We start from the raw sequence: 24,956 nt of genomic DNA on the forward strand, positions 1-24,956 counted from the left end.
AAAAAAAAAAAGCTAAAAAGGAAAAAGGTAATAGCGCTTTAAAAAAATTATTATTTTGGAAAACTGAATGAAAATTCATTTTCCAATTAACTTATTTTTTTAATGTTTTATTTGTTTTAGAGAGAGAGAGAGACAGAGCACGAGCGGGGGAGGGGCAGAGAGAGAGGGAGACACAGAGTCCGAAGCAGGCTCCAGGCTCTGAGCTGTCAGCACAGAGCCCGACTCGGGGCTCAAACTCAGGAACGGTGAGATCAGGACCTGAGCCGAAGTTGGACGCTCAACCGACTGAGCCACCCAGGCACCCCAACTTATTTTTTGATAAGTGAAAATATCAAATAAAGAACCAGCTACTGCTCCATATGGCAAGGAAGTGCACTTTAATCCTGACAACTCCATTACCCAGGAGCAATTTAACTGTGATATATGAATGGCCCCAGTTTCTACTGCTGCAGTATTTATATTCTGTGATTTGCACAAAGAAAATCATTTCTCATGCCTCTAACAACAGCCTTGTGTTACTTATAATTAAACCACTGTAATATTTAACCTCATGATCACACAGAGATGAGTCAACCATCTAAGAGTGACTAGTCACCAGTCACCAAACTGCAATTTCCAGCCCACTGATTGACAGTCCCACTGTGTCTAAATCCCAGATGAATAATTCCTCCAATGTATAGTCAATTTTTAGAAATTAATTGAATTGAGAGGCCAGAAATAAATCCTAACATTTATGGTCCAATGAATTTTTGACAAGTGGGCCAAGATACTTCAATGGAGGAAAAAAAGAGTATTTTCAAAAAATGATGTTGGAACTGGGCATGCAAATGCAAAAGAATGAAGTTGGACCCCTTTCTTATGCCATATGCTAAAATTAACTCAAAATGTACCCAAGACCTAAACGTATTAGTGAAAACTATGAACCTGTCAGAACAAAACACAGCACTAAATCTTCATGACCTTGAGTTAGGTAAAAATTTCGTAGGTACAAAACCAAAAGCACAAGCAATGAGAGAAAAAATAGATAAACTGAACTACATTGATTAAAATATTTTATACTACAAGTGATATCATCAAGAAAGTGAAAAGAAACTCCCAGAGTAACAGAAAATATCTGAAATTACCTACCTTATAAGGAGTTGGTATCTAGAATATATGAAGAACTTATAAAATTCAGTAATAAAATGGGCACCTGAGTGGTTCAGTCGGTTAAGCGTCCAACTTTGGCTCAGGTATTGTGGGTTTAAGCCCTATGTTGGGCTTTGTGCTGACAACTCAGAACCTGAAGCCTGCTTTGGATTCTGCATTTGTCTCTCCTCTATCTACCCTCCCCTGCACTCTGTCTCTTTCTCAAAAAGAAATGAACACTTAAAAAAAAATGTTTTTTTAATTCAGTAATTTAAAAAAAAAAAGCCCAGTTTAGAAATGGGCAAAGGATCTGAACAGACATTTCTCCAAAGATATACAAATGGTTAGTACACACCTGAAAAGATGTTCTACATCATCGCTCATCAGGAAAATGCAAATCAAAATCAAAATGAGATGCCACTTCATACCCACTAGGGTGACTCTAGTTTAAAAAAACTTTTTTTAGGGGCGCCTGGGTGGCTCAGTTGGTTAAGCGTCCGACTTTGGCTCAGGTCATGATCTCACAGTCCGTGAGTTCAAGCCCCGCGTCGGGCTCTGTGCTGACAGCTCAGAGCCTGGAGCCTGCTTCAGATTCTGTGTCTCCCTCTCTCTCTGACCCTCTCCCATTCATGCTCTGTCTCTCTCTGTCTCAAAAATAAACATTAAAAAAAAAAAAATTTGTTTTTAAAAAAACTTTAATTTAAAAAAAAAAAAAGGACAATAATGACAGTTGGTGAGAATGTGAGGGGACATACAGGGACACCTGGGTGGCTTAGTCAGTTGAGCATCTGACTTTTGATTTTGGCTCAGGTCATGATCCCAGGGTGGTGTGATCAAGCTCAGTACAAAGCCTGTTTAAGATTCTCTCTCTCTCCCTCTCCCTTTGCACCTCTCCCCAACTCACACACATGCTCTTTCTCTCTCTCACCAAATTAATAAACATTATGGGGTGCGTGGGTGGTTCAGTCAGTTAAGTGTCTGACTCTGACTCTTGATTTCCACTCAGGTCATGATCCCAGAGTTCATGGGTTCAAGTCCCGCATCGGGCTCTGGGTGTTCTCTCTCTCTCTCTTTCTCTCTCTCTCTCTGCCGCTTCCCTGCTCTCTCTCTCTCTCAAAGTAAATAAATAAACTTAAAAAATAAATAATAAATAAATGTTAAAAAACAATTAAGTATTATTTTTAAAAAGAAAGAGGGAAGTGGGTGGGGGGAAAACCTCAAATCATGACTTTTTTCAATTTTTTTTAATGTTTATTTTATTTTTGAGAGAGAGAGAGAAAGAGAGGCAAAGCATGAGCAGGGGAGGGGCAGAGAGAGGAAGACACAGAATTCGAAGCAGGCTCCAGGCTCTGAGCTGTCAGCACAGGGGCCAACGAAAGGCTTGAACTCACAGACCCCAAGATCATGACCCGGGCTGAAGTCGGATGCTTAACCGACTGAGCCACCCAGATAGTATCCCCATGATTTTTTTTAAAGTTGGATATTTCACAACAGAAAAGTAAAAGCTTAGGCATTTCTCCAACTCCACTTTAAGAATAAAAATGAAACTGTGAGATTTTTTTTGAACACCTGTTAATTTAAACAGGAATATAGTGTCCCCAAGGACAAATTCCTAGCGCTTGGAAAAGCTGAAATTGTTTCATGTGCTTAACTTATTGGTCAGCTATAAAATGCTTTGTAAAGTTTACATAAAGTATTTCATGGACCTTTCAACATTTAGTTTTCTTAAGAGACTGTACAATGGCAATGGATGATATTGGAGCTCCCATTTCTCCAACAATTTTCTTGTCATATCAAAGCAGCCCTTTCAATGCATCCTAATAATCCACAGCCAGCTGGAGACACTTACAAAAACTGATTTGACAGTTTAACTATAATCTTCTTTTTTTTCTAGCTCTATTCACTTTAGTATACTTTAGTTATGAAAAATCTATATTTACATATGCAACTTGTGGATAATGCAGATACACTACATATCTGTACCAACTGTGCAGCCAAATTAATCATCTCAGTTTCCTGTCTTAATGTAAAAATGAGTTAAATCTATTATGTCTAAACCCATTTCATATATATAACATATATACTACCACCACCATCTCCTTGAGGGGTAGAGTTAGTATCAAGAATGAAAACAGTGCCAGAAAACGCAATTATACAACATGTTGAAATTCACACATTTGTTTCAGTTTGCTACAATCTAAGACTGAAAATTTTGAAAGTAACCAACACATGCTCACAATAAATTCAAACAGCACATCAAGATATCAAATGAAAAACAAATGCTCCCTACATTATCCCCTACCGCCCAACCTCCTGTTCTTACTCCAAAGCAATAACCACGGTTGACAGTTTCTATATATATCTTGTATATATAACAGTATATAGTCCTCCATATGTAACAGTTTCTACACATGACAATAGGTCTTTAAAACGCTCAGAAATTTTTATGCATATACAAATGCTGACATACTTACATACATATGTGCCTATTCCTTTTGAACCCCTGTACATTGGGTTCATTATACACACACTTTTCTTTAATCCCTATTAAACACCACATCTTAGACATCTCTCCCTGTCTGCACACACAAATTTACCTCATTTTTTTAGTGGCGACCTAATATTCCATTGATGGAAGACTAATAAATTTTTTTAATCAGTTTTCATGATTAATGATGAATTAAGATGTTCCACGTTTACTTCCAATACAAAAAAACAGTAGAATTACTAGATCCACGAACACAGACCAATTTAATGATGATTCAAAATGATTATGCTAATTTAAATATTCCTTCAGAAATGAATGAGCCATGAACCCACAGAGGTTGGTTTCTCTATCACCTTGTCAACTGTGGGTATTATACTTCTTTTTTTTAATGTTTATTTATTTATTAGAGAGGGAGAATCCCAAGCAGGCTCTGCACTGTGCGGGGCTTAATCCCAGGAACAGTGAGATCATGACCTGAGCCAAAATCAAGAGTCAGATGCTTAACCAACTGGGCCACCCATGTACCCCAAGGGTATTATACTTTTTAACTACCAATCTGATTAGTGAAAAAATATCTCCATTTTTAATTGAATTTTTTAATTATGAGTAAGACTGTTGGGGCACCTGGGTGGCTCAGTCGGTTAAGCATCCAACTTCAATTCAGGTCACAATCTCACAGTTCGTGGGTTCAAGCCCCATGTCGGGCTCTGTGGTAACAGCTCAGAGCCTGGAGCCTGCTTCAAATTCGGTGTCTTCCTCTCTCTCTGCCCCTTTCCCGCTCATGCTCTGTCTCTCAAAAATAAATAAACATTAAAAAACTTTTTTCTTTTAGTTATGAGTAAGACTGAGCACCTTCTCACATATTTACCAGCTATTTCCATTTTTTTTTCCCCTAAGGTATCTATCCCTACCCTTTGTCCATTTTTCCACTGTGTGTCTTTTCCACTGATTTATAAAAACTCTTTTGGCACACTAAGGAAAACAGACCTTTTTCCTATAAATCACTTTGTTCAACTTTATTTATCTTTTACTCAGGACAAGTTCCTAAACTTTCGTATAGTCAAATTCATCAATTTGTTTTATGTATCTTCCATCACAACTAGAAAAACCTTAGGCATTCCAAGATCATTATTTTAGAAGTTCACTAATCTTTTCTCTTAAGACTTTTTTGGATCCCTTTAACCTACTTTAATATGGTTAAATATTAGAGCTATACATTATCTATTCTGATGTACAGGGCACGGATCAAACCTCAAAAGAGGCTTATTCACAACTTAGAATTTGGGTACTGTTATCCCAACAAAGCGTGCCAGCCCACCCCTAACAGGGAACATTTATGAACCCACATTCTGGGTCTGTTACTGTTCCAAGTGCAAAATCCTATGAAGATATCAGTGACTACATTTCACAGGTAAGTAAACTAAAGGACCAATGAAAGGCACACCAATGGTAAGGGGCAGAGACTACATCTAAACTCAAGCTGCCCATCACAGCTACTCAACTATACTGCCTCTGGACTATCAACAACAACAACAAAAAAAGCCTTTTTAAAATGCACACCAGAAAGGGGCACCTGGGTGGCCTCAGTCCATTGAGCTTCTGACTTTGGCTCAGGTCATGATCTCACAGTCTGTGAGTTCGAGCCCCACGTTGGGCTCTGTGCTGACAGCCTGCTTCAGATTCTGTCTCCCACTCTCTCTGACCCTCCCCCATTCATGCTCTGTCTCTCTCTGTCTCAAAGATAAACATTAAAAAAAATTTTTTTAATGCACACCAGAAATAGGTCTAAATGAATTCTCTCTCCCACGATAAAGCATGCTTTTTCCTTTTCCTATCAAACATAAGCTCATTTAACTGGCATATCGAAAGCACTAAATCTTAATATAATACTTCTGAGTAACATTTAAAGCAAACCACATCCGGGTGCCTGGGTGGCTCAGTCGGTTAAGCGCCCTGCTCTTGATTGCAGCTCAAGTCATGATCTCACGGTTCATGGGTTCCAGCCTGCTTAGGATTCTCTCTCTGCCCCTCCCCCTCCCTCTGTCTCCCCTCCCCCCAAATAAATAAACTTTATTTTTTTTTTATGTTTATTTATTTTTGAGACAGAGAGAGACAGAGCATGAATGCGGGAGGGTCAGAGAGACAGGGAGACACAGAATCTGAAGCAGGCTCCAGGCTCCGAGCTGTCAGCCCAGAGCCCGATGCAGGGCTTGAACTCACGGACCATGAGATCATGACCTGAGCCGAAGTCGGACGCTTAACCGACTGAGCCACCCAGGCGCCCCATAAACTTTAAAAAATAAAACAATTAAGTAAACCACATCCAGGGGTGCCCGGATGACTCAGTGGGTAGAACATGCGACTTGATCTCAGGGTCGTGAGTTCGAGCCCCACATTGGGTGTAGAGATTACTCAAAAATAAAATCTTTAAAAAGTTTTTTTAAATAAAAAATAATAATAATAAAGTAAACCACATCCAAAGTACAACCTGCCATCATTGTGTCAAATTTTTACTGTATTTCCTTTATGTCAAGGTGGTGCTGTGGGAGAGAATAATCTACTTTGCTTGTGTCCTTTTTCATCTCTATAGCTGTACCACACTGGGGAGGATTCAGTCTGTTTTGCAAGAACTCTAACCTGTATGAAAAAAAAAAAAAAAATCAAGCCCAGAGCATTCAGTAGTTCTTATCTAGGCAGCACCAGGCCATCCTCCTGGGGCTTTGTGGGTCACAGGTCATAAAGGTGGGGACAGTGTTTTCACAAAGATTGGTGAGTGCTACTGACATCTGAGGGTTATTACGAATGCTATATATCAGCTCTTCATAAGAGTCCCTCACAAGAAAGAACTGACGTACCCAACATACCAATAGCACTGCCCTGGGACACACTAGCTCACATCCGTCCTTCCAAATGCTATAGCTCATTTAACCAGTCTACAGCTTTCTCTTTATTTCTTCTAATGACAGCCTTATAGAATAGATAATATGTGATCAGGAGCTCCAGACTTTATTAACAGTACTAATAGTTACTATTCTCAAAGTCTTACAAACATCAGGAAGAGGTAATGGATGGATAATGCTACTTGGAAGAGAGGAGGGGCATCTCCCAAGTAATCTGGGAATACCCTCAGACTCTCCATAATGAGAGGCAAGTGGAATGAGCATTAATTAGCCTTCTTCTCCAGCACTCCAAGCCCTGCTTTCTTTCTGCCACACCACAGCAGGTAAAAGAAGTCAGAGACTCAGCTCTGCTGGACCTCTTGCTCCTAAGAAAATGTAATCCCATGACAACCCTCATTGCTCTCTTCCCCCCATCATAAGGAAATAATTTACTACTTCATGCTTTTCAAAGCCTGCAACCAGAAGCTACTGCTGAGCATGATAATTTGCATAGAGTGGCTCATTGGTTAACCAGCTCTTTCTAAATGGCCTAATATCCCGTATTTAGCAACCTGCAACTTTCACAAACTACATCACTGGGTAAGAAAGCACATTCTTAAAAACTGCTTTCTGTTAAATCCCATGACCCACAAACAGAGTAGAATTTTCTAGGGAAAAAAATTTTAAAAACATTTACTTATTTTTGAGAGAGAGAGCAAGCATGAGCAGGGGAGTATCAGAGAGAGAGGGAGACATAATTCCAAGCAGGATCCAGGCTCTTAGCTGTCAGCACAGAGCCCGACATGGGACTCGAACCCACAAACCACAACGAGATCATGACCTGAGCCGAAGTTGGATGTCCAACTGAATGAGCCACCCAGGTGCCTCGCTGGGAAAAAAATTTAAACAATTACGTGGGAGTTTAAGAGAAGAGAGGGGATGGGACACCTGGGTGTTTTGTTTGTGAAAACAGTAACCCACGACCAGGAGTGACAGCTATTGCTCCCATCAGAAAGTCAGCAGTAAGACTTTAGGTCGCTTGCCACCAACCAAAGATTTCCCAAGATGGTTCTAATTTCAAACTGCCTAACCATTATCCTTAAAAACTATTTAAGTCTACTAAAAGTTCCAAATATTTTGGCTTCCAACTGAAATTTCTCATACCCAGAGGCCCAATTCCCCTTTGTCAGCATGTCCCAATTTTCAGTATATGGTTTGGATGGACGCTGTGGATTCCCATAAGCAACAGCATCAACACAACTGTGGTCCTCTTTTTTTTTTTTATAAATTTTTTTAAAGTTTATTTATTATTGAGAGACAGAGAGACACAGAATGTGAGCAGGGAAGGGGACAGAGAGAGGGGGAGACACAGAATCCAAAGCAGGTTCCAGGCTCTGAGCTGTCAGCACAGAGCCCGACGTGGGGCTCGAACTCACAAACTGTGAGATCATGACCCGAGCCGAAGTCGGTCGCCTAACCAACTGAGCCACCCAGGTGCCCCCAACTGTGGTCCTCTTATGGCCTGTGCCCACCTTCAACACTGCCTGCCTCTTCTTACTACTATGCAAAATGACTGCCTCCCCCTCCAAGATCCCAGCCACTGGGTCATTTCAGCCTTGGGAGGCCCACAGGAAGAATTAAACCAGAGCTCCCTAAAATGAAGGAGAGCTGCTTCCAAAGATAGGAAGTTCCGGTCTCTGGAGTTATTTGCTTATTATAGTACAAGAAATCTGAGCACAATTGGGGAGGAGGAGCAGAAGACCCTTCCAGGCACTTCCAGCACCAACTTTCTTGGAGTTAGTCCAAAGGGAGGCAGGGGGGCCAACTCCTCCCTCATACGGCTAACAGGAGCATGAATTGGTCACTCAGCCTTAGTGAGGAACGTCTCCAATGCCCGGGGCTTCTGAGCTATATTTGTTCCAAGAGGATTGAGTCTAAAGGACTTTAGAGCATGTCACCCCAAAATAAGTACTTTGCTATATTGATTATTTTGAGTTAAAGGCACCCGAGAAACAGCAGGTACAAGAAGGGCACTCTGGCCTTCCTTTTTCTCCTTGAAAGCAGGGGATAATTCCCGTAAGGTGTCCTCCCTTTACCAGGAAGAAGGAAGACATTCTTATGAAGGACCCATGAAGGACCAGAAGTTGAGATGGAGCAAATCCTAAACAAACATTCCTTGTGAAAATAATTCTCGGAGCACCTGGGTGGCTCAGTTGGTTAAGCATCCAGCTCTTGATTTCGTCTCAGGTCATGATCTCACAGTTTGTGGGTTCCGAGCCCCACTGCACCAGTGCAGGGCCTGCTTGGGATTCTCTCTCTTTCAAAATAAATATACAAACTTTAAAATAATTCTTTTCTTTCTAGTAGATCTCCCCACACAGTTAAGTCACTTTTCCACACCTGCCTCTCTTTGTTCAACCTAATATAAAAGCAAGCAGGTTATGCCATTTTTTAGGTCTTTATTTCATTCGGAGGGCTCCCAAATCACATAAAACTTATATTAAATAAACGTGTATGGCTTTCTCCTGTTAATCTGTCTGTGTCAGCCAGACATACTAGGAAAGTCAAAGAAAACTTCTTCCTCCCCTGCCATGTTAGAGAACAATTTGAACACAGCAGGATGTGTAATTATGTCTGTGGGAGACACTCACTGAAGGCAGAAAACTGCACTCAGCTGAATGGAGCTACACAGGAATACTTGAAATGCATGCCTCAGTTCAAACAGCACTTAGGAACTTCCAAAGCACATGTGGTGTTACACACATCCAATTTCAGATAACCCTCCTTCCACAACTTCACAGTAACTCATAAGCTACAACTCTTTCAACACCCACTTCCACAATCAAATTTCCATCTTTTTGAGATCAAGTACCAAACTTTTCATAGTATTTATGTATTTCTTCTTAACCACTTAACATTTGTAAAACCGTAATACCATTTTAAATAGTTTGCCTTTTGTTTTGTTTTGTTTTTAGAAAGAGAAAGAGTACAAGGTGGGGTGAGATGATAGAGGGGGGAGAGAGAGAGAGAGAGAGAGAGAGGGAGAGAGAATCCCAAGCAGGCTCCACACTCAGTGCAGAGCTCCACAAAGGACTTGATCCCGTAACTCTGAAATCATGACCTGAGCCCAAATCAAGAGTCAAAGAGGGTCAATGGACTAAGCCACCCAGGCGTCCCCATTTTCCCTTAAGGCCTGTGGTTTTTATTTCACAATTTTGCATAGTGTGACTTTATAGAAATGCATGTTCACATTGTGTGACAACAGGAATGTTTCCAGAGCTCTAACCTAAAGAGGCAGGGCATAGAGAAAGAGTACATAAGACTTATTTATAATAATTGTGTGTGTGTGTGTGTGTGTGTGTGTGTGTGTGTGTGGTGTTGTTTTTGTTTTTGTTTTTGTTTGTAAGAAATACAGTAGGGGTGCCTGGCAGGCTCAGTTGGTGGAACATGTGACTCTTGATCTCAGGTTGTAAGTTTATGCCCCGTGTTGGGGGCAGAGATTACTTTTAAAGTTTTAAAAAATGAATAAATAAAACTAAAAATAAAAAGAAATACACTGTCTAATAAAAGGAAAGTACGAAATAAATGTTGATATGATAGATTAAATGTGATATACCAATTACAATGTTTACTTTTAAGAATTTTCAGTTAACCGTTGGTCTTCGGCTAAGGTCATGGTCTAGTGGTTTGTGGGGTCGAGCCCCGCATCGGGCTCTCTGCTGTCAGTGCAGAGCTGGCTTGTGATCCTCTGTCTGTCTGTCTGTCTCTCTCTCTCTCAAAAATATATGTAAACAGAATTCTTATGTAAAAATGCTCACAATGTCATGTGATAACAAGTTAGGATATAAAATAGCACACACCATGGCACATGGGTGGCTCCATCAGTTGAGCATCTGACTCCTGATTTCAGCTCAGGTAGTGATCCCAGGGTCATGAGATCAAGCCCCACATCAAGCTCTGAGCTGGGCCTGGAGGCTGCTTGAGATTTTCTCTCTCTCCTCCCCTTGGCCCCCACTCCCCACTCATGCACAATACAAACATACATACATACATACATACATACATACATACATACATAGAGTGCATACAGTATGGTCTAATTAATTGCATTTTTTTAAGTTTATTTATTTATTTACTTATTTATTTATTTATTTAAAGAGAGAGCACATGCTGGGGAGGGGCAGAGAGAGAGAAGGAGAGAGGGAGAGAGAGAATCCCAAAAAGACTCCACACTGTCAGCACGGAGCCTGACACAGCTCAATCTCATGAACTGTGAGTTCATGACCTGAGCCAAGATCAAGAGTTGGACACTTAACTGACAGAGCCACCCAGGCACCCTTAATTTACTGTACTTTAATACTAGAATGAAATAAAACAAAATACTAACAGGGTTTGTTCTCTCTGGGATTACAAATGATATTTACTTTCTTCTTTATACTTTTCTGTTATTTCCCAGATTTCCTCTGATAACTATGTATTATTTTTTACAAGGCAGAAATACAGTTCTAAAATATCATGAATGTTACTTAATTCATCATTTGCTATAAAGATTTGGTCAGTATCTAGTACTGACGCACCTATAATGGATTCCATTACTAATGGTGAATTTCTGACTTATATCCCTTCTTCAAGATGCTACAATACCATAATGCTTACAACATTTTAAGAAATAAAAAGGCAATAGAGGAGGACTACTGAAAAACATTCAATGAATGCTCCCCTCCTCAAAAAAAAGATAAAAAATTAAGAACCTAAGGGAAAATGAAAATGGCCAATAATACATAGTCTCAGGTTCAAACATGAATAATTACATTAAATGTAAATGATCTAAACATCCAGTTAAAAGGCAAAGATTGTCAGACTGGATCAAAAAGCAAGTCCTAACTACATGTTGCTTATAAGAGACACACTTTTGAATATAGTAAAACCTTGGATTGCGAGTAACTTGTTCTGCGAGTGTTCTGCAAGACTACCAAACATTTCTAATAAATTTTAACTTGAGAAACAAGCCATGTCTTGCAATACGATTAGTATGTGATGCCAAATATCACATGATCACAACTGAGCCAATGGTTCTTGAAATGAACTTTGATATACAAGTGCTTTGGATTATAAGCATACTTCCAGAATGAATTATGCTCACAAACCAAGGTTTTACGGTATAAGACACAAATTGGTTGATGGGGCTCCTGGCTGGCTTGATCAGTAGAGCATGCAACTCTTGATCTCTGAGTTCAAGCGCTACATTGGACATAGAGCTTACTTTTTAAAAAAAGGCTAAAATGGGGTGAAACTTAAAAGGATGGCATAACCATCAGACAAACATTTGAAGATAAAGAATATTACCAGAGATAAAATGGATCATTTTATAAGAGGATCAATTCATTAAGGAAACAACATTCATAAATGTGTGTACACTTAATAGAACTTCAAAATATATTAAATAAAAAATGACAGAATGGGACAGACAAAAAACACAATCATGTTTGGAAAACACCCTTCTCCCAGTAACTGAGAGAATTAGATGATTTCCACCATCACCACCAAAAAATCAGTAATGGAGAAGATATGAGCAATACCAGCAATCAACTTGAACCCTGTACCCAATAACTGTAGAATATATGTTCTTTTTTTTTTTTTTTTAATTTTTTTTTTCAACGTTTATTTATTTTTGGGACAGAGAGAGACAGAGCATGAACGGGGGAGGGGCAGAGAGAGAGGGAGACACAGAATCGGAAACAGGCTCCAGGCTCTGAGCCATCAGCCCAGAGCCCGACGCGGGGCTCGAACTCACGGACCGCGAGATCGTGACCTGGCTGAAGTCGGACGCTTAACCGACTGCGCCACCCAGGCGCCCCGAATAGATGTTCTTTTTAAGGGCACGTGGAACATTCACATAAAACAATAGCTTTAAAAGGAATTAATATGTAGAGAATATGTTCTTTGATTACCACAAAAGTAAATTAGAGGGGTGCCTGGGTGATTCAAGTCAGTTGAGCAACTGACTTCACCTCAATTCATGATCTCATAGTTGGTGAGATCAAGCCCTGCAGCAGGCTCTGCACTCACAACAGAGCCTGCTTGGGATTCTTTCTCTCCACACCTACCCCTCTTCTAAATAACTAAATAAACAAACTTTAAAAAGATAAAAAAAATCTTCTAAAAATTAAAAAAACTAAAAATTAAAAAAATTAGAAGGGGCATTTTAAAAAGACATCTAGGAGGCGCCTGGGTGGCTCAGTCAGTTAAGCACCTGACTCTTAATTTTGGCTCAGGTCATGATCTCATGGTTTGCGATTTTGGGCCCCACATTGGGCTCTGCGCTGACAGTGTGGAGCCTGCTTCGGATTCTGTTTCCCTCTCTCTCTAACCTCCCGTGACTTGCTCTCAACATCTCTCTCAAGATAAATAACAATAAACTTAAAAAAATAAATAAATAAAATAAAAAGACATCTAAGCTTCAGATGGGGAATTAAAAGGGATGCCTTTTAATGTCTTCCAAGGGAGACTGGGTGGTTCAGTTGAGCATCCAACTCTTGAGTTCAGCTCGGGGCATGATCTCAGTCTGTGGGTTTGAGCTCTGCATTGGGCTCCACACTGAACAGGATTTTCCTAAGAATAAAATCCAAAAAGGGGCGCCTGGGTGGTTCAGTCGGTTGAGCAGCCGACTTTGGCTCAGGTCATGACCTCCTGGTTCACGGGTTCGAGCCCTGTGTCAGGTTCTGTGCCGACAGCTCAGAGCCTGGAGCCTGCTTTGGATTCTGTGTCTCCCTCTCTCTCTGCCCCTCCCCTGCTTGTGCTCTGTCCCTAAGATAAATAAAGCATTAAAAAAAATTTTTAAAGAATAAAATCCAAATGGATCAAAGAAATTTAAACAGAAAAATAAGGGGAAGGAAGTTAGAGGGGGAGAGAAAAATCGAGGGGATGGAGGCTACCTCCAGACTAAATTTTGACAGGTTATAGAACTTAAGAGTACATGAACTTCAGCTCCTGCAATCTGGAGACAGGAAGTATCCAAACCTCTTCACTACTCATACCAAGGGCCAGCCCCAACTCTACTCAGGTTGTAACCTGCTCCTCTTTCACAATGGCAATCTGTTCACATCCCTCTCTAAAATCAACCACAGGCCCATGACAGAGTCACTGACACCAAGGCAAGTAACCAAACTAGGGCTTAATACCTAACCTAATTGCAGTTTCAACCCCTCTGTAATATGTAGTCTTCCCTCCCCCCCACCCCCCTCAAGAAATATAGTCTTAGCCAGTTAGTCAGGAATTTTGCAGTCAGCACCAATGAGGTCATCTGCTGCATGGCCCTCTCTATCCCCCACCCAAAGGATATGAGGAAATCTACAAGTTAAGACCCCATGTTATTCCTCCTAAGGGAAAGTGACAGTGCCTGAAACAATTCTTTCTTTTCTTTGGCTAGTAACTTCCTTGCTCCACTCTCCTTTCTATAAAAATCTTCCATTTTATAAAACTTGAAGTTCCTTTCTATTTGCTAGATGGGATGTTGCCTGATTCATGAATTGTTGGGTTTTTTTTTTTTCAAATTATTTTATTATTTTAAGTAATCTCTACGCCCAATGTGGGGCTCGAACCCACAACCCGGAGATCAAGCGTTGCATGCTCCACTGACTGAGCCAGCCAGGCGTTCCCAATTCATGAAGTGTTTAGTAAGACCAACTACATCTTCATATTTACTCAGGTGATATACGTTTTTTAACACCCCAAACCACATTCCACTGAAATGCCACATCTCCCACTAGTTACTCGTCTCCCCTCCATTGCCAAAGGTCTTAAAAGATCATAACCTCCCCTCCCTGGCTTCAATTCCTTAGTTCCCCAGTACTCTCCAACCCCCAGTGCCATAGCTTCTGCTCTCTGGAAACCAAAGATGCCAAAAACCCCAGGAATCCTGGTCTCCCCCTTACTAACTTCTAGAGTATAGGGTGCTGTCTGACAAAACCCAAGCTTCTCCCACCCCAAACCCCCAGATTCTTTCCTCTTCAGACAGGTTGTAACCTCCATCACTTTATTTTCTTTCTATGTTTGCTACAGGAATGTCTGCCTTTTAACTTTTGGGTTTCTTTTTTTTTTTTTTAAGATTTTCTTTTTTTTAAGTAATCTCTACACCCAACATGGAGCTAGAACTCACACCCTGGAGATCAAGAGTCGCTTGATGCACTGACCAAGCCAGCCAGGTGCCTCAGAATGCCTGCCTGCCTTTCAAATGGAGAGGTCTCCACTGCTGGTCTTTCCCTTCTCATTCTACATTAGGTTTTTCCAAGGTTGTAAGATTCCTTTGAGAAGCTGAGAGATACTAAGAACTCTCTTCTAGGAAAAGTATTCAGAAAAACTGTGTAACTGCAGGAAACCACTAGAACACATTCTTGAGGACCCCAGTTCTCCCACATGTCCCCATGGGTTGGTTCATTTACTCCTAGGGAAGCGTCTCCCCCAGTGGACCCTTTCACAGGCAAAAAAGGTCCAAAACTGAGATATACAAACCTCAAATAAGTCTTTGAAGATGTTCTGCCCCAGGAGAGATCTTATACTAAGAAAAGCCAGCATCAATTCACTAGTTGTTCCCAAGCATGAAAGTAGGCTTAGTAGCCTTGGACTAATATTATGCTAGGTACCAATGAATATTTATCAACTGACATATTGCTTTAAGAGTTGTAAGCTTTTTTTTTTTTTTTTAACAGTAAAGAAGTTGACAGTGTCCTTAGGAATGTTAAAAAGAAAACCACAGGCCCAAAATGGTGTCACTTAGGTTAACCTAAAGGCAGTTTCAATCCTTGAAAATGTAACTGTTAACCAGTCAACAGGAATTTCCTGGTCAGCACTAGAAGTTTACTGATAGAACCCTCCCCTTTCTGCTCCCCTTAGGAAGGCAACCTTGCCTAAAACAATGGATTCTATACCAATAATTTCCTTTTTCCCTCTCCCTCCAACCTTTTATAAAGGCTTCCTTTTCTGTAGACTTCTGGAGCTCCCCTCTACTTACTAGATGGAATGCTGCCCAATTCGTGAATCGATTAGTAAAGCCAATTAGGTCTTTAAAATTTAGTCGGTTGAATCTTTTGTTATTTAACAGGAATAATGTTACCAAAGCCGAAGAAAATTCGTGCTGATAAATTCGTGCTGTTCTATTACATAGAACATTTTCATTACTATGGTTACAAAACACTGCCATTGTTTCTGAGAACACCACTGGAAGAGTTCAATGAGCGTGGAGTGAACCCCAAAAGACTGAATTCTTTCCTAGTTTTGGTGAACTACACACACCAAGGATCCCAGCGTTAGGAGACACAGTCCTCTGTGAAATCACGGAGATACAAGGCAAGAACAAAAAACTGGAAAATAAATCCTATGAAGACCTTGTGGGCTTTATTTCAAAATGTAGCTGACCAGTTTATAAAAAATGATAAACAAACCGAAGTCTGATTTTCCAGCTCTCCTAGTTATCTTTGCATAAATAAGATTTAAGGGGTTGTGTGTACGTGTTTTTCTCACTTTTGTTTCAACTGGACAGTGTTCATGAGGGGGAAAAAATGTTGTTTAATCACTGTCTACTGCAACCTTACTCCAAACCCGCAAGTGGTTTCAAAATCTATTCTGTGATAAAAACCTCCTCTAACTTTTTCCATAACAGCTGCTTTCCTTAAACAATCAGCTCAACTTTAATCTTACAAGGCAAACTACAGCAGAAAAGCCAAAATAAAATCCTGTTTCCTTTAAAATTCAAACAGATGTTTTATGTAACCAAACCAACCCACTATTTGAATTTCCTTACACACACACTACACTGATTCCCACATTATGTTCTAAAATCTTGCAAAGGCTCACTTTAGACTACTTGGAAAACCTGATCATTTAAGACAATCACAGTGGTTTAGATTAGTAACTGGATTAATATTGCTCTGAAGATCCAATCTCAACCCAAATTCAACTGACAACCTCAACATGTAAGGAAATTTCACTAGACACACAGAACACAGGATCTTTAGAGTGTTAAAAAGAAAGACCCCCAAGTCAGTAAACCAAGACCTCGTATCTAATCTAAGCGCAGTTTCAACCCTCCAAATATGTAATCTTAACCACTTGGCATGAGAATTTCCTGGTCAGCACTAGGAAATTTACTGATACATCCATTCCCCTCCCCTTAAGAGGGCGACCTTGCCTAACACAATGGATTCTTTGCTAATAGTTTCCTTTTTTCCACCCCTCTCTTCTTTAAAAAAAACCTTCCTTTCTTGTATTTCTGTGATGCTCCCCTCTACTTGCTAGATGGGATAAGCTTGATTCATGAAACAATTAATAAAGCCAATTAGATCTTTAGAATTTACTCAACTGAATTTTTTAAATGATTTTTCTTATTTATTTTTTGAGAGAGGGAGGAGGGACAAGGGTGGAGGGGACAGAGGATCCGAATCAGGATCCACACTATCGGCACGGAGCCCGATGTGGGCGTCCAACCAACTCTCGAACCGTTGAGATCATGACCCAAGCCTAAGTTGGACGCTTAACCAATTGAGCCACCCAGGTGCCCCAAATTTTTTTAATTTAACGATAGTTATAATTACAGGTACTGAAAACAACTCAAAAGATAAAATGTAATTGTATCCAATGGCTAGCTCTGCAGACATCCCATCTTATATAAGGACTTCCTTTTTAATGTCAAATTATCTATCATGGATGAACTGGCCACAATGTACTCTGAATTGTAAGCAGGCGATGCCATCCTTCTTGTTCTACCCTTGCAGTTCACATTAAAACACCCGGGACATGGAAAGGTAAGATTCCAAGGATCATAGCTGACTCACTCCCAGATCTTGAATAGCTGTGGCAAATCTACAGGTGACATTTATACAGAAAACCAGGCAGAAGCAAACAATGGAGAAGAGATTATCTCATTACAGTCAGAGGCTGCCTTCCACTCCCTACAGGTTGGCCCTCTTCAGGCCTCCCAGCCAAGGCATCCCACTCAGACTCCCAGCCAAGCATCCCACACAGCCGAAAGCTATTTGTCAGCTTGCCCAGGTCAGCTATAAAGCAGCCCAAGAAAACAAATCTGAGTGATCAACCCTCAAGCTAACTCTCCAACCAACATGGCCACCTTCACTCTCTACTGCTTAAAGTAAGTGACAGACTGGTGTTCATAACAACCTGAACTTGGCTAACTACACATCTCTGAACGTTCTTTCTGTCTCAGCTCACCAGTGAGCTATATTAGTCAAGAGTTCAACATCAGCCAGTCCCCTTGTCCCACCCTTTGTCAGTGTGGGAGAGCAACTATGTGGGCACTTTACTGCATTCTGCCTGTTTTTCAAAAATGAACAGAAAAATAAAAGTGCTGATACTAGTGATATGACAAGACTCAAACTTAATGTAACTGAAACAGAGAAGGGCACCTTCGTACAGCAGGAAAAAAATGATTCAAACACCACCTAGGTAGATAGTATCTATATAAATCTATACATATAAAGAAGATCAAATTTAAAGAAATTGTTAAAAATGACTGAAATAAATCTTCAATGATGATACTGAAAGAGGGTAATTCAGATTTCCTTCATTATTTTTAAGAATTATTTTAAGAATTATTTAGGAATAGAAAAACACACAAACCTATTAACACATATGCTTATGAATTAACTTCCACTCATCCAACTTTATTTAACACCTCTGGAGAATTCATCATGTTTGAAGGCAAAAGACTACCTACACCTGACTGTTAGCTCAGAAAACATGAATGGCTGCAAAGCAGTACTCAGTGCCTGTTAAAAACTTCCCTGACCAGAGGGCATCTCACTAGCTCAGTCTGCAGAGCATGCGGTTTTTGATATCAGGGTTGCGAATTTGAGCCCCACGTTGGGAGTAGAGATTACTCTAAAAAAATAAACAAGGGATGCCTGGGTGGCTCAGTTGGGTAAGCATCTGACTTGATTTCAGCTCAGTTCATGATCTCACAGTTCATGAGCCCTGTGTAGGGTTCTGCACCAACAACAAGGAGCCTGCTTTGGGATTCTCTCTATCGGCCCCTTCCCAGCTCAGGCATGCTCTCTCAAAATAAATATTTTTCAAAAATAAATAAATAAACAGAAACAAAACTTCCTCAATCACCCAATATTTCACAAAAAGAGTAGGACCAAATACAGCACAGCACCTACAGTATAACCTTAATTTTGCTAAGTAAAATCACATATACTAAATAAGGGTGACTGGACTATAAAATATCAGAATATGGTTCTCTGGGTGGTAAGTGTGATGTTTTTCCCTTTGAGTCTCACAAATACCCCCAATTCATTCAAAAGCACATCAGTCATGAACAGAATGTGTGCCTGGATGTCTTCCAAAGGGTGGAAGCATCATGCGATGTAATGAAGACCTAATATTTCCAATCACTATTAACAAAGAGCTATAGGGAGAGTTTTCCATCCAAAAGCACTCAACAGGGGGATCACCTAGTTCATGATAGGTACTCCGTCTAGAGGGAGAGAGGAAACTCATACATGCAGTAACCAGGAAACAAGTCCTATGCATCAGATGACCGAGTACTAGGTGGTGTAGACAAATCTAAGTGCACATTCAGAGAGAACTCTCAAAGCTCAGGGAAGATCATTCCTAAGGAAATGCTTCTTGAGCTTATTTACTTTTTGTGGAAGTCTTCACGGACTCTGTGTGTGTGTGTGTGTGTTCAGCTACAATCTGGAGGTGATCAGATGCCCTGATGAGGAAGACCCGTTCTAGTTCACACTTCCTCAGAGGCCACAGTCTAAGAGTCTCCTGTGTGGGCTTTGGTTACCTCTAACTCTGAGGAACCCAGGTTTTGTTAACCACTGTTAATAGTGAGAAACGGTGGAAATTACAAGAAATCTCAACACAAAGCCACTCTTCACAAACCCTTGCAGGAAGGAACTTGACCAAACTCTAACATGGCCTCTGGCAGCCTAAGGCTGCATCCGTGGGATGTCCCAGCTGTCTTTTGCCTTTCAGTTCTAGTCTGGAAAAGCTCTGAGCTGTAGGGAATACTTATACATCTCAAAGGGACAGGAAGAATGCACAACTGTAAGCCCTCTTTGGTAAATGTTCTAAGAAAAGGAGGTTGGGGCCTGTTTCAGGTGCTGGCTAGAACAGCAAAATCTGGTCTGGAAGAAGCTAGACCTTATCTACCCACGACTGGCAGCTAGCAATATCTATCAAAACAGCCCAATAGCTGTGTATTCAACTACCTTTGGTCCTTTATAGGCAACCATAATAAGCAACAGTTACTCATTATTTATACAGAGCAAGAATAATGAGGAATGGCAGTCTTGCAGTTAAGAGCCCCAACTTGAGTCAGGTGGGCCAGTGTTCAAGGCCTGGCTCCACTACCAGGTAACATCAGTCAAGTTAATTATTTATTTCTCTGTACTTCAGCTCCCTCCCCTGCAAAAGAAGGCCAATTAGAACATTAATTGCCCCTGAAGGTTGCTGTGAAAAATGTATGACATAATGTAGGTAAAAACAGGTAGCACATTGTAGACATGAAATTAAAACCTCAGCTATTGCTTTTACTATCATTAATGTTTATACTTGCCTGGCATAAACCCTGCCAAGCTTTATTCTCAAATTGCCTTGAAAGCATTGTCTGGACTTTTTTTTCTTTTTTTAAATTTTTTAAAAATTAAAAAATAATTGTTAATGTTTTATTTTTATCTTTGAGAGCGTCGCGCGTGTGGGGGAAGGGGAGACATAGGATGTGAAGCAGGCTCTGCACTGACAGCAGAGAGCCCGATGTGGGGCTCAGACTCACAAACCGTGAGATCATGACCTGAGCCAAAGTCGGATGCTTAACTGACTGAGGCATCCACACACCCCTGGATTTTTCACTTACACATCTCATTTCACCTGATGGTGTATAGTGTCATTTTCTGTAGCAAGTTTCCCCCACACTTCCACCCCTAACTAGCCCTTAAGTTCCAGGAGAGCAAGGAATTTCTTTGTTCATCATCCAGTCCTCAGGGACCTACCACCACAGTGCTGAGTGACCGAAAGTGTTGAGTGACCACTCTCTCTTGTAATCTCTCCTTACATTAGCATCCATTAGCAACAGCATGAGGAAAATCTAAGTGTATAGCAGAGTTAGGGCAAAAATAAGATGAACTAGAGATGAGGTGCAGGTGGGTATGGGCCACTAACAAACTAAGAGTTTTGGGATTCCTTACTGTGTGCTAAATCATGTACTTTGAGACTTTATGTCTAGATCACATATAATCCTCATAACCCCAGGAAGTATTATCACACCCATTCTACAGCTGAGGAAAACTGAGGTTAATAGAGGGTAGGTAACATGTGCACATTCACACCACCCTTGTTGTTCAGATTTCCCAATTCAAACCCAGACGTGAGTCCATAGCCCAGGCTCTTTTCTGAGTTACACATTGTTCCTGATGGTCCTCAGTTAAAGCCCACAAAATTTCTATCTCCAGCCTCACACTCCTCCCAACTTAAACATCCAACTGGTGACTTACCCTTTCCATTTAATTTATAATAGGCTTCTCAGGGCACCTGGGTGGCTCAGTCATATAAGTGTCAAACCTCGGCTGGCGTCATGATCTCATGGTTCATGAGATCGAGCCCCACATCAGGCTCTGTGCTGATAGTGCAAACACTGCTTCGGATTCTGGCTGTCTGTCTGTCTCTCTCTGCCCTTCCCCTGCTCATGTGCACATGCTTGCCCTCTCTAAATAAATAAATAAATAAATAAATAAATAATAAACACTTATCTATAATAGGCATCTCAAATGTAACAAAGCCAAAAGAAAACTATGGCTCTTCCTTCCCTAATGTCCTCCTCCTCCCTTTAAGCCTCCTATCTCATCTCATAAATGGCACCATCATCAATCCAGTTGCTGGAGCCAAATACAGAATCGTTCTTATTCCCACACCCTACTTCTAATCCACACAAAAGTGCAACTCTACCTCTAAAATTTGCCCAGAAGCCAGCAACATCCCACTGTAAGCACAAAAGCCTACATTAAGGTACCGCACTCTCTCCTCCTCGGGCTATAGCAACAGCAGATCGCCAAGATTTAAGCTCCATCAGGAGGCATTTTTGTTCACTGCTGCAGCCTGCTTGCACACAGAACAGGCAGTTAAAAAATACTCACTGAAGGAACAGCTCTGACTGCTCTCCCTACCTCCACTCCAGTCCCTAATATGGCTGAGTCTTCACAGCTCCCGAAGTGATCAAAGTGTAAATCAAACCACAGTTCTCACTGAAACAAGAACAAAGCCCAAACTCCAAAGGCAGCTGACAGTCCCTGGCCGCATCGGGACCTGCCTGCCTCTCTACCTCACCGGCCTCACTGATGATACTCCAGCCCCCCTGGACTCCCTTCGGTCCCACCCAAAGGCACTCTGCCACCAGGTCTTGTTCCAGAACTAGTACTTACTGTTTCATTGTTTACATGGTTTGTGGAATACCCCCACCCACAAATAAATGGACCCCTGAGGGCAGAGATGATTTTGTCTGGCTCACTGCCCTATCTCTAGCTCCTGGAACAAAACAGATGTTATGATATCGTGAGATAGCCAGAAATATGATTATTTCTTCCTCCCTGGTATGGGAGGCCAAGGAGACCTGTGACTGGCTTCTGAAATTCAGGGCTAGGGGCAGTCTTACCCAACTAAGCCCTTAACTTGTGGGACACTAAATCCAGGTGGTGTCATAATTGAATTGAATTGTTGTATGTCCAATTGGTGTCCAGGGAGTTGGGAAACTGGTTGGTATGAGGGGGGAAAAACCCCACACATTTGGTATCAGAAATGCTGTGAGTAAAAAGTTTGTAGGTGCTCAAATTAAACAAAAGCTTGGTAGAATAAAAGATAAACTAAATAACACAGTTAATTAATTAATTTAAATAAATAGGTAGGTGGACTTAATTACGATATGCTGAGTCCTTTTAATGTACACCTAACAGCCTCATTCGTAGGAAATCATAGTGTCATCACCCCCTTACTGTGTTGAGACCCACCACAGTGTTGCCTCAAGCAGTCCAGAGAAAGCAGAAGTTAACTTTCCTGTGATGAATGGCCAGGATTTGGTTCTTTCCAAAGTCCTGAGAGGGGGATTTTAGAAACGAGTCCTTCAATCCTGCCAAAATATCAACCATACCAATAATTCTTTTACAAGACCCACCTCAGTACTGGTAATCATTTTCAAAGCCCTAAATTAGCTGTTTGGAGTCACAGAAGGCCTCAAGGGCCTTTCAAAGGAATAGGGGAGGACAGATGCTCCTAAATATCTATAATTACTAAATAATAGAAAGTGTGGCATCAAATTGGAAAGCAACTGGAAACAATGAAAGATGTGCAAAGTTTTGAGATTGGAAACATTCAGAAAATAGCTTTTCCGGTCCACATTGGTCTCAGAAGCCCTGGTAAGGGGGTAAGCATCCTCTCTCTCCTTGCCGGACTCAAGGCAAGGCATTACACCTCGAGTTAAAAATAGTTTCCTCATCTCCAAGAAGAACAACGCGAATGCATGTCAGGTACAGTATTAGACCTCTCAGCGTCACACGGCCACTAGAAAGAGGGCGTATTATCTGCCAGAATAATCGGCCAGTAACGAAAACTCACAGTTTAACCCCTGCATCACTTACTGGCAGGCTTTGACTGCCGTGAGGTTGACTGGATTCGGAAGCAAGAATATCCCCGTACCTGAATGCCCCCACGGAGTTACATTCATTTGAGAACAAACAAACAAAAACACCCCATTAAAATTATGTGCAGAAATGCTGTACAGAATAGGGAGGATAGGCAAGAGGGAGTTCGACATCCGGAAGGCTTTGCTTACTTCGTTTTTTCTTACTCGGCAGGAAGGCGTGAAATTAGCATTAAAGTGTTAAAACCTACTAATTCTGCCCAGATGCGCTACTAACCAGTAGGAGTCGCCTATCCAAAGTAGACAAATATATTTTAAGATATTATATGAGGGTAACTGGCAAGTTCAGTTGAAAGAAGGGACGGGAAGGCTCGAGCTCTGCCCAGGCAGCAGGTAGCGTGCAGCGAGGGTTGCGTCGGGAAACTCAGGAAGCAGGGCTGGGTTAGTCTTCCCTGCGCGCGGCCCTGAGAACCATACTTTGGAAACAAGGTTTCGAGACGTTCTGGAAGGCACAGAGCCAATGCTCTAGGCTTGCAAGATGCCAAGGGCAAACTGCCTGCGCCATATGACCCGAGTTTTGTTCACCGCATGAGAAAGGAGACGTTGCCCAAACGTACGTCTTTTTCTGGACTCATCAGGTAAGCAGAACCTGGTGGGCTACGGGGCTCAACCCCACACACCCTTGCCTTGAGGGGTCGGCGACACTCTCCAGGAGCAGTCGGGATCCTTCGCCCGAGCCCTGCCTGCCCCGCCCTAAGCGAAGTCCCTAAGACCGGACGGGAAGACCTCAGGGTCTCCTCTTGGGCTTCCCCGAGTGCCTTCCAGCTCGCGCGCGGCACAGGGCTTCCCCGACGGCTGAGCGCCGCGCTCGGGCCCGAGGCACTCACTCACTTAGACTGCGCAGTGTCAGCCCCGGGCGACCCACCACCAGCCTCACTTTCAGCCGAAGATCTGGATCTGGGACTTGCACCCAGGGAAGCCGTAGGTGCCTGGGCTCCCCACCCCGTAGCCCGATCCACCTCCCCCCACCCCCCACCCCGCCACACGCTCCCCCAGCTCACCTGGCCCGCACAGCACTGCGCTGACATCCTGGCGGCTGACGACCACGGGCTTGCTCGCCCGCTCCCCGCGTCCCTCCGGCCCTCCTGGCTCCCTCCAGCCGCGATCACCCCTTTCTGGACCAGCTCACGCCTCCACGCCGATCTGCCCCAGCCAAGCGCCAGGCACCGCCGCCAGGGTGAAAACAACCGCCGCCAAACCCCGCCCCGTCGCTGCAGACCCCGCCCGCCCCCTCGAGCCACGACAGCCCTTGCTCCGCCCCGTGCCCGCCCCCTCCCAGGCGGTCCGCCGCGAAGCAGGCTCGCCCGGGGCTCGCACTTCCGCTGGCGTCAGGCGGCGGGGCGGCTGCCATCACTTCCCGGTGCAGTGAGAGCTCCGAAGTCCGCCCACCGTCGGGCGGGCCCGGCGCTCCCGTGCTCCCGCGCCGGCCTGACTGCGCTTGGTCTTGAGGAGAGCGCAGCGCCCCTTTGACCCCCAGCTCCACTCAAGGAGCTGGTTGCTAGCTCCAGTAAAGCTTAAATCCTTAACTGAACGATTGCTGAGTGACCTGCACCGAACCGAACCGAACCGACGCAGTAGGGACCACCGAGTGCGGGTTGACTGCCTCGCGCCAACGAAGACACCCCCTGGATTCCTGTTTCTGAAATCCCTTACCTCCCTCCTTTGTCAAGAAAACTGAACTACTTTAGGGAAAAGCCCCTCTGCCCAAGTTTCCTTGAATCTATGGGCACCTGGCTGTTCTGCCAGGCAC

The 24,956-nt window shown here is 42.4% G+C and overlaps 1 protein-coding gene across 1 annotated transcript in view; it reads right to left on the minus strand.

The window, feature by feature from the left end:
* SERINC5 (serine incorporator 5) overlaps nt 1-24,533 on the minus strand; it is a 103,584-nt gene extending 79,051 nt beyond the window's left edge. The window contains exon 1 of the mRNA XM_045496862.1: nt 24,208-24,533. Coding sequence (XP_045352818.1) covers nt 24,208-24,234 — 27 coding nt within the window. The 5' untranslated portion in view covers nt 24,235-24,533. The remainder of the gene's footprint in view (nt 1-24,207) is intronic.
* Nucleotides 24,534-24,956: the final 423 nt, after the last annotated feature.

Source organism: Leopardus geoffroyi, chromosome A1 (assembly GCF_018350155.1).
Source record: "Leopardus geoffroyi isolate Oge1 chromosome A1, O.geoffroyi_Oge1_pat1.0, whole genome shotgun sequence".
NCBI classification, from domain to species: domain Eukaryota; kingdom Metazoa; phylum Chordata; class Mammalia; order Carnivora; family Felidae; genus Leopardus; species Leopardus geoffroyi.